General features: G+C 39.3%; 1 protein-coding gene across 6 annotated transcripts; it reads right to left on the bottom strand.

Annotated features, from left to right (window-relative positions):
• Positions 1 to 1,578: 1,578 nt before the first annotated feature.
• Positions 1,579 to 9,780, bottom strand: LOC100835405. Of its 6 annotated transcripts, none has more exons than XM_024459318.1 (13): positions 9,279 to 9,780; positions 9,012 to 9,151; positions 8,314 to 8,409; positions 5,856 to 5,935; positions 4,691 to 4,775; positions 3,707 to 4,126; positions 3,189 to 3,296; positions 3,033 to 3,100; positions 2,670 to 2,757; positions 2,519 to 2,590; positions 2,238 to 2,291; positions 2,056 to 2,155; positions 1,579 to 1,917 (listed from the first exon to the last, which is right to left on the bottom strand). In XM_024459318.1, the coding sequence occupies exons 1-12, from the start codon at positions 9,703 to 9,705 to the stop codon at positions 2,066 to 2,068; spliced, it is 1,728 nt and encodes a 575-aa protein (XP_024315086.1). In that variant the 5' UTR covers positions 9,706 to 9,780; the 3' UTR covers positions 1,579 to 1,917; positions 2,056 to 2,065. The 6 variants fall into 6 exon arrangements, with proteins under 6 accessions (XP_024315086.1, XP_024315083.1, XP_024315084.1 ...); XM_024459315.1 differs by having other exon boundaries at positions 2,072 to 2,155; XM_024459316.1 differs by having other exon boundaries at positions 1,579 to 1,914; positions 2,072 to 2,155.
• Positions 9,781 to 9,984: the final 204 nt, after the last annotated feature.

Here is a 9,984-nt window from a genome sequence, read left to right as displayed (position 1 = left end):
TTCTTGTCCTGCCCGTCCACCCAACCACGCAACCGGTCCTCCCCGGCACTCTGCTATGCTCGCCGGCCTCCTCTCCTGCCTTAAGCATCCCCAGCTACCACTTCTCGATTCGTGTGGCGGCTGCGACTGCATTGGGGGATGAATCTCCGACGAATCGCGTGTCCCGTAGCTACCTGCTCTCGCCCTCGCCGCTTTGCTCGTCGATTCATCAACTTGGATACACAGGCATCCTACACACGTACATACGCCAGGGTTGGTAAGATTAGCATACACACCACCGCTGGGATCTGGTTTTGCCGGAGATCTCAGCTACTCTGCTGCTACTGGGTTTTATTTGGGTGTTCTACTTTTCAATGTTGTATGTGGATCAACCCAATGTGGTTTGATTAGGCTTTGTTTTTTTGTGGGCATCAACCAGATGCATTTTGATTTTAAGATAAAATAGTGTTTTCTTTTGTGTTAAGATAAGAAGAATGCAGAGTGTAGGCTATTCGATCTGATAAGGAATGTATGATTAATGCGTTAAATATCTTTGTAATTATGCAGTTGTGCTCCTCAACTGTAGATGTTCATGGTTAATGGTTTTTGTAAACTTTGCCGTAGCAACATGTGAGCTGCTACGCCTACGCATAGAAAATGAAATTTTGATTTGTCAAATTCCAGCTCAACTGAATCAAATTATGTGATTGTATTCTATGTAGACATGAATTTTCATGGGCATTATGTTTACACGTGAAAACGAAAAGAATTAAGAGGCCGTAGCAACGCACGGACACTGTACTAGTATTACATATATCTAGACGTTTTTTAAACATAGGCACGTCCATATTCAGAAAAAATTGAGTAATTTGGGTTGAGGGTTTAAAATTGGTCCAAATTTAAAATGTTTGACTTAGGTCAAACCTAGTATGTCTTATGTTTAGGAATGGTGAAAGATCGAGTACGTCACAGAGCGGGTGAATGTGACCAGTTAAGATTCTTCAAATACATCTTCTTTGTAGAGTTAAATTTCTTAGAAAGATTTAACCTAAGACCAGAGTTGCAGCGAAATGAAGAATACAAAACACAAAGTAACACAACAGTTAAAACAACAAGAATAGATGCAAATTAATAGAAGCAATTCAGGATGAGTAATGAGTAACGATATCACCAGGAAGACGAAGACACGGTTGTTTGTTTCCCGAAGTTCAGATCGTTGGCACGATCCTACGTCTTCATTGAGAGGGTTGAGTCACACAAAACTCACAGACACACAAGTCCACCCAATCCTCCTAAATTAAGACCAAAGTCTCGCCTAGTTACTCGTGGTAGATTTTGAGGCGATATCAGAGCCTTTACAAACTGGTTGATGGCAAATCACAAGCTTCGACAGCTCTTCAACACTGACTTCTAGGTTTGACCTAAGTCAAACGTTTTAAATTTTGACCACGTTTATAGAAAATGTATTAATATTAATATGTACTTCCTCCGTACTATAATTCTTGTCTAAAATTTGCCCAAATATGGATATATCTATTCCTAAAAAGCGTCTAGATACATGTAATATTTCGACAAGAATTATGAAACGGAGGGAATATATTAATAAGTATGCTATGAAAATATATATGCCATGCTTGTTTTGATAAAACTAATTTGAAGTTGTAAATGTTAGTAAACTTTTCTATAAATTCGGTCAATATTTGAAGAGTTTGACACAGGACAGACCTAGAACATCTTATACCTAGAAATGTAGGAAACAAAAGTGAAGTTTGGAGTGTCAGATGCTTGGAGAAGCATCTATTTCCCAGCTTCTCAGTCATAGGCCTTTTTTTCTGCAGCGCTCCACTCAAGCCGTTGCGTGAGCCGGCCCAAATTTTGTTGTATCTCTAGGGCCTATGGTCTCCACCTTTTACACCCCAGAAGTTGTTGGGGTAGCTGCTAGGAGCCCAAACAAACATTTTTGTCAGTCAAAACGCCCAGCCCAAAACGGTTTTGTTCGTAGTTTGGAAGTAAAACATGTATACTGCAGTAATATATATGGCAAACGGAAAACACATAAATGTTCTTGCATATTACCAAACTTTTATTATACATTCTCAGCAGACAATGCTTCCGAAGAATCTGAACTAAGAAGCCTTTCTGCTTCATCATTAGCCTCAGCTTGTATACGCCATTGCTAAAATGGTTTAGAAGCAAATGTTAGTTCATTTTAATGTTATGTTCAACAAAAATATAAAATTATGGACAGAAGGACTTGCCTCTTCAAGACCATCAATCTCCATTAATTGTTGTATTTGTTCGGATATTCTTTCCTGGAAGGAAAATACAGATTGTTAGTTATGTGCCAGGAAAATAAGACAAGCAAAAGCAATGGTACTTTAGATATATACTGTATGTAGGAGTATCTGAGTAACTAATGAGCTGTAGCTGTAATCTGGATGTTTTGCTTCCTTCTTTTCGTTTGTGTTAAGAGAGGGGCTGTTGTTAAAACTTTGCTTCCTTCTATTAAAAAGAATGGTAAGGATTGGGGGTTACTTACTGCACCGCTTGCTGCTTCAGCAACGATAACATCAGAGTCCATCTCAACTTCAATTTCAATCATAGAACATAACTGCAGCATATTTAAATTACATTTCATCTACATGAAGTGTGAATATATACATATTTACATTTACAGCTTCATTTATTACTTTTGCGTAACTTTCCATCAGCTCAATCTTTGTCGACAGAGTAGTTTCCAAGCTCTTTCGGACCCTCTTCACTCTACCTCGTCGAGCACTGCAAATTAGTTTGCAAAGCGCTTAGTTCTCTTAATAAAAAAACATCAGTAGGACAAGAAAACATACTACTCCCTCCGTCCAATAAAGGATGTCTCAACTTTGACCAAATTTGAGTGCATCTATACACTAAGTCATGTCTAGATACATCCAAATTTTGACAAACTTGAGACATCTTTTGTTGGACGGAGGAAGTAATAAAAGTGTGCCTTCTTAAGTTAGTAAAATAATATAATAGAAGAACTTGTTGGTAATTGGGCCTTCTATAAAAATTACCGATATGATGGTTCGCCTACTGATAATATCTTGTTCTCCAACCGACACATTCTTGCAAGCATCCAGACCTTCGATGGAATTTTGATGAAGACTATTCTTTCCAAAACTTTACTCTTAGCAGAAGATTTACTGGTCACAAAGAATAAACGGACTTACCTCTTTTTCAGCAAGCTGTTTCAGATCCTTAAGACGACTCTGAAGCATGTCATACTGAGATAAGAGTTGCTGCCGTACAGCAACAATGTCTATTGCCTTTTGTGGAAGCTGGACAGACACAATGCATAAATCACACAGAAAAGATAATTCACACCATTGTTTCTAACTTAAAATATAAGTCACTAGGTTTCCCTAAAAAAAACTTACTCAATATAAAAATACTTTTTTTGCGGGTAAAAATACCTTCAAATTGATAGTAGAATTGTCCCAGCAAAAAATAAATTAAAATAATACGGTAAGATTGAGAACAGTCCAATGCTCTCGCCCTTCGGTAATGCTAGCCAATTGGTAGTAGTGCCAACACATACTTGCATGATTGGGTGGAGTATTTGTTAGCATGGTTTACGTCTGGTACACTACCATTTTATTGACCTGCTCATGGTATTAGCACTTTATTTCATTTACTCAATGAATAAATACTCCCCTCGATATTTTTGCTACATAGAAATCTAACATACCTTTCGAGTCTCTGGCAGGATCACTTGGTTTAGAGTTGTTCCTACAGCAGCTGATGCAATGGCAGTTGCTGTAATTAGTCTAGGGAGACTTGGATCAATGAACGCAGAAACAGCATCACCAGAAGCAAGCAAAGCAAGAGCACCGACAAACAGATATGGAGTAAGAACAAATGGTCCCGCATTCTTTGATGGCGCTCTTAGCAATTTTGAGACCTGTCCGCTGATGTGATTAGTGAGGCACATAGGTTCTCCTGGTCCGAACCCTTTTGAGCGTGCTGCAATCTTGAGGGGACCCATCTCACGATAAGTATTGGTTGGGGCAGCCGAGGAAATGGTCACTCGTTCCCCTTCTTGAGCAGGCAGTTCCACTGTCTTGGTAGCAAACCTATGTGTACGGGCTATTCCTGAGGGTGTCTGGATCTGTAACAGAAACGGCAAATAAGCATATGATTGGTCCAAACTTGAAGACAAAATGGCATAAGCTGTTAATACTTGATAGTATTGTCAACAGATTGTCAAAAAAATTGTACGATATCATTCTTGACAGGTTGAGCTGAAGCCCCACAATGCTCCCACAAAAAAACCAATCGGGGGTCCAGTCTGAAGTCAATGATTGGCCATCCTATGCAATCAAATTTGGTCACATTGACCTTACTGATAAGTTTTTAGTTTCTCGCGATACTTTGCCAAGATATGCCCATGTTGTGGAGCTTAAAACAAATTCTGATATCAATTGATCATTTGTAGCAGTAGCATCTTCCATAATTTTGTAGTGCCTTGTCATATTGACATTTTCAAACACTACAACCAAAACATTATTGCCTAAATTTTAACAGAAAATGTGTTGAAATATACTACTTTGCAGTTCTAGTATAGATTTGTTACATGTGTCATGAGGATTGAAGTACAACTTCATCAAAAGTAAAGATCCTCAAAATACAAGCAAACTAAGTTCTATTATGGAATTTTCTAAAGGAGAGCTACCAGGATAGAGTGAACAGCAGCTGGAAGATCATCTTTCATCACATTTATGAACCGCAAGGCCTTCTCCAGAGCTGAAATGTCCATGCTGCGTTCGGCAGGAGGAGATCCTTAGGGAAGTAATATTAGAAGAAGTGTCATGCATAATACCATCGAAAAAGTGAAACAAAGTACTTCAAATTGTATTGTGAGGTGATAATAAATAACCAAGATTTTGAATAGCTAACTGTAGAGGTGCTTTTTTGTGCCCCAATAATAAGCGGCAGACAAGGTTCCGCTATACTAGTGACTAGCGCTATAGCTCCAAGTATCAGAGGCCATAGCTTGTAGCTATCGATATCTCTGCTACTCCATATAGGTAATATATAACAAAATAATATGATAATTTGTAAATACAATTTCACTGGAGTAAAAATCAATTATATAAGATTAAAGTACACCTAAATCACTATGGTTATCTAATTTTTTAATGTGACTTTTATTATCTGTGTATTTAACAATTTTTATTTTCTATATGAAAACATTATTGTAAATAGATTCCGCAATAGCTGCAGCTAGGAACTGGCCGCGAAACCATGAGAACCATGATTTCAAACCTTGTAAATAAAAAAATCAACCAAATTACTTAATACTAGGGAGTGGACAGATGTTGCATAATCGTTGGCAGGCCCATAAACCATGCCCTTTTACAAACAATGTTTAATTATCAAACAAAGAAATTTGAATTCTAAATGTTTTGACATCTTAGAAAGCTAAATTCAGGGGACAATAACGAAACAATCACGCAAAGCTATTTCCAGAGCAATATCGAAACAACCACGCAAAAAACTCACCATAATACCTAATCTCAATAAGACAAAAAAATGTGTGAGCCTGACCATGAATGGATCAAACTGAGTAAGCTCAATATGTAAAATGGCTCATTAAGATACCGACTATCTCTAAAGTTCTAGCAGAGGTTAGATTAGCCTTGCCTTGCTAGCAAAAAGGAGTAAGTGACACCTGTTTTACCAGAATGTTGCTGTCAAAGGTGCTCATCAGTTACAATTATTGATCATAGATTCATAATCCATAGCTAAAAATAATGCCATATTAATATACAACATCAGTGACTATCAAGAGATAGATCAAAAAATAAAACAGGTCTCGCAGACTCACGCTTACTAACCTAACTTCTTCAGACTCGATGCTTGTAATTTGTCCGGAAAATAGTTCATATTGGTACCGGCACTTAGAACAAGAAACCACCTGAAGAGAAAAACAAACATAACCAATTTTGCATTTCAAAGTATCCAACCACAAATAATCAAGGATTTCTGTTCATGTTATCATCTCTCAGTGTGGCTATATGTAAAAGCATGAGGATGGAAAATGATCCTCCCTATTAAATTAAATTAAATTTATCCAATCGATTGTTATGGTTTTAGAATCCTCGTACCTTCTACACAAAAGAAAATTTTCCCATACCAGAATAGCACTATTTCACCTACCATATTTTTTTTTCAAGAAACCTTTTCACCTTGAAATGAAATTCAAATGACAAAAATAACTGGCGTCGGGTTGATTGAACCCCCTCCTTCCAGCAGCTGATTAGTTGTTTCGTGCAGAGATCATTAGGAGGGTCCATGTTTTGCTAATCAATCGACTTTGCCATTTTGGTGAACAATGGCAGGAAGTGCGTTGCTAACCAGCGTACATTCCAGTGACGGCTCCCCATTTTCCCCACGGCAGTGACCTTCTCTAATGTACGGGCCCCTCCTTGTGGCCAGCCAGGTCTCAGGGACTCTTCCTCTGGCAAGATGAACTTACCTGGGCGGCTGCCGGCTGGTCAAGAATACTCTTTCTCTTGGCCGCAGGTAAGTAATTTAAGTTTGTTGGTATCTGTCCTTACAAGATTGTCGTTTTCTGTACATTTGTTGATTCAGGAATGATGGCTATTGTATCTAGCTGCAGAAGGTTGAGTGTGGTCCTGCCAAGTTTAATATAGGATATTAGCCGATTCATGACTAATTTCTGGAATTTTATGACATAGTCAGTCGAAGTTGCCTAGAAAGTTAATTGGTTTTAAATTCTTTTATTACATCAGTGAACTGTACTCTAAGAGTCTAGGAGCAGTCCCAATGCTCCACCATGTACTGTATCTAAAACATGCCACCTAGACAAAAATCTGATGTGGCACCCTATTTAATGAAGAAAGAGAATGGTACCGTTGCCAAACCCAAGAAAACTCATAATTTCTCTCACAAAACATAATAAGTATGGGCTTATTTAGATATAACACTAAGACACAAGCCATTGGAGGAGTTGTATCTAAACATACATTTAATGCTTTGTGAGTAGCCTAAGTAGTACTGTGTGTGTATACTAAGAAAATGGAATCAAAAAATTCATGGCTGGTGGTGAAGAAAATCCTAACGGCTAAAAGTTCTAACCCATAAGCATATTGTTCTTTTAGTCCATTTATAAGCTTGTGGCTTCAATTTTCCTTCTGATGTTAAAGAACAGCATGTGCAAATTGAATTGGTTGTATTTTTTTTATTTTGGGGCAGTATATGCAGTACCAATATAGTAGTATATTCTTCAGAAAACTTAAGTTTAGATTCTGATTATTTTCTTATGTAAGATGTACTTACAAGATTTTGTCTCTGGCTATTTTCATTTCTTTAGTGAATATATTTTCATGTGGGGAACGCTGTAATCATACTTTGATCCACTTCTTTGGTGTCTGCAGTAATTTAGTGGTAGTTATCAGAGGGTTATTCTTTTCTTTTTCATTATTGACCGAGTTTACTGAATAACTATTCTTCTTTACTTTCAGATCTTGCAGCAAACTATGGTAGATTTGTGCTTTGGAGAAAGGACTGATGAAAATGTTGACATCTGACGAAGCACTATGCAGCTTGATTGCAAGATATACTCAGTTTTACTCTTTACTCCATTTTTTGTAGCATATGCTCCAACCTAAGATGTAAAAGCCTGGTACACCTCGCCTGTTTTGGAGTAATATATACTTTTATTCCGAAATAAGAAGTATATACCCATTTTTTGCAAAGCAGTATATACTAGTATATGCTCTAAATTTTAGAATTGTACAATATACTCAGAATTAGTATCATACATACTGCTTCAGAATGTTCCATATTCTGCGTGGATGAAAAAAATAAAAAAGTTGATGTCGTTATCTACACTCCAACGAGTTCAAAATTTGGATAATATATGAAGTAATTAACATCCTACCTTCTTTTCTCGAACACACCGAGCGGCATGTCATTTTCATTAAGAAGAAGACCCAAAGGAGCGTGATTACAACCGGCAAGCCGGAACAAGCGGAAAAAAAAACTGTACAAAACCGAGGCCGAGACCTATCTACTAGAACTAGTTACACAAGGAAAGCAGTTTATTATTATTATTTTACTAGTAATTCACAAGGTTGGATAACTGGAGCTATTGGGTATATCCGTCCCAGCCCTCATTATTTCCTCTTATACTTACAAGTCACCTATATGTCTCTTACATGCATCTCATGATGTACTTGTGGAAAATTGCTTAGTACGTCGTGTCATGCGAGCTAATGAGTAGTATTCAATAAGGGAGAGATACAGCACGATGAGTCTGCAGCGTCAAACCTGAGTTCCATGCTGAGGCTGCGCAACAGCAATTGCTACTGTGCAGGTTGGACAGCGAACAGTTATCCCAAATGGGACCTGCAATAACAAAAAGAACTAAAATGTACTGATGTAGCTTATTATTGCCTTGCTGCAAACAATCTCTAAGACAAAGAAAAAATTTATTGATGTACCTTAATGGTTTCCTACTGAATTCTTTGTAAAATATAAACACTTCTCAATTCAATTTAACATTATCTGCTAGTTTTTCTATTTTCAATTCCTTCAAAGAAATTAAATGAAGTTTTGGAGGAAATGTGACAGCACAATAATTGGTATGGCAAGATGATTGCTCTGCAACATTTTTACTACCTCGTTTGACGGTTACAATGTGACTCACGCACATGAATCACATTTCCATATCCAAAGCTACATATTAAGATTCTTAAACTGTAAATGAAGTCTAGTTAGAATTAAACTGCAACCAGCACCAGGTAGACAAATGACGAAAGTAGGCATGGATAGATAGCGGACAAATATTTTGTGTTGTTGTGCCAGGTATCAGCTTAAGTGGGAAGTGGGAACGACGGGTTTCTGAAACTATGCCTTCACGGGTCAAAAATCAAAATGAAGTTACTACTATATTGAAGCATCATGCCGCACTAGATGTAAACACAAGACATTGCTTTAAGTCATGAGTTCCCAAAAAGAAAGGTCACCTCCTCTGCAGAAGATGCACCTGCGCCGGACACATAATCGATTATCCTGATAGCATCAGAGACACGCAGAGCCGCTGCCAATCGCTGGACTAGCAGCGCATAAGTCCGCGCATCCGGCCTCGCCCAGCTCCAGCACTCACCTGCAACGCAGTGTTTGACACCAAACTCAGTCACTCAGCAGTGTCAGCACTCCGAACGAAGGACATTAGCAACAGTACATTTCATGACTAAAAAGTAAAATCACAAGACAAGACCAATCTGCCCTACCTTGCGAGAAGCCGTACCGCATTCCCTCGAACACCGAAAGCGCGAGATCGACGTTGCCCCGGTCAAGCGCGGCCGCGAGTATGGCGTGGCAATCGGACGCGTCGAGAGACGCTCTCGAACGGCCGGAGTCCGCCCCTCCAACCGACCCCGCGATAATGTCCAGCGCCTGGTCCGCGTCCCCCGCGCCAGAGATCCTCCTGAGGAGGTCTGCATCGAGCCATCCGTCGCGCGGTGCTTCTGACAAGACGGTGCCGTCACCTCTGCCCGTGGAGCTGGTCCTCTGGAAGGAGTACCAACGGGAGGCGGGAGAAGAGGAGGGGGTGAAGAAGGAAAAACCAGTGTTGGAGGTGGTGGTGCGCGCGAGTGGCGGAGAGTTGAGGCTACGCCGTGGATGGGGGACTGCGGGTGAGAGGAGGGCGAGCGCCATGGCCGCGTCGTCTCAGAGGCAAACCGTCGAGCACACGAGCACATGTCCCACGTTTGCTGCGGATGAGGCGCGGGTGGCGGAGAAGATCTTCTCTGCAAGGCACCTGTCCTCCTGGGCCCATTCTCTTGTGTCCTTGCGGAGTACTGTACAATGTTTTTTAGTGCGTGTTTGTGCGTTTTTTATTATTATATCCTTTTAGGCCTAAGATGCTACTTAATCTCTTAAATGACTCAAATTTGTCTAAATATGTACTCCGTTTAGATACATGTAATATTTTGA

Source organism: Brachypodium distachyon, chromosome 2 (genome assembly GCF_000005505.3).
Source record: "Brachypodium distachyon strain Bd21 chromosome 2, Brachypodium_distachyon_v3.0, whole genome shotgun sequence".
In the NCBI taxonomy this organism is placed as follows: Eukaryota; Viridiplantae; Streptophyta; class Magnoliopsida; order Poales; family Poaceae; genus Brachypodium; species Brachypodium distachyon.
Note: the sequence above shows the minus strand (reverse complement) of the source record. Positions and strands in the feature narration are given on the sequence as shown.

What these genes read in the sequence shown, in the direction of transcription:
- LOC100835405 (XM_024459315.1), bottom strand. Translation starts at nt 9,705, where the DNA reads ATGGCGCTCGCCCTCCTCTCACCCGCAGTCCCCCATCCACGGCGTAGC. An exon ending in GTGCATCTTCTGCAGAGGAG is followed by an intron (nt 8,410 to 9,011) that starts GTGACCTTTCTT and finishes AGTACATTTTAG; the next exon opens with TTCTTTTTGTTATTGCAGGT. An exon ending in CTGAAGCAGCAAGCGGTGCA is followed by an intron (nt 2,292 to 2,518) that starts GTAAGTAACCCC and finishes TTTTCCTTCCAG; the next exon opens with GAAAGAATATCCGAACAAAT.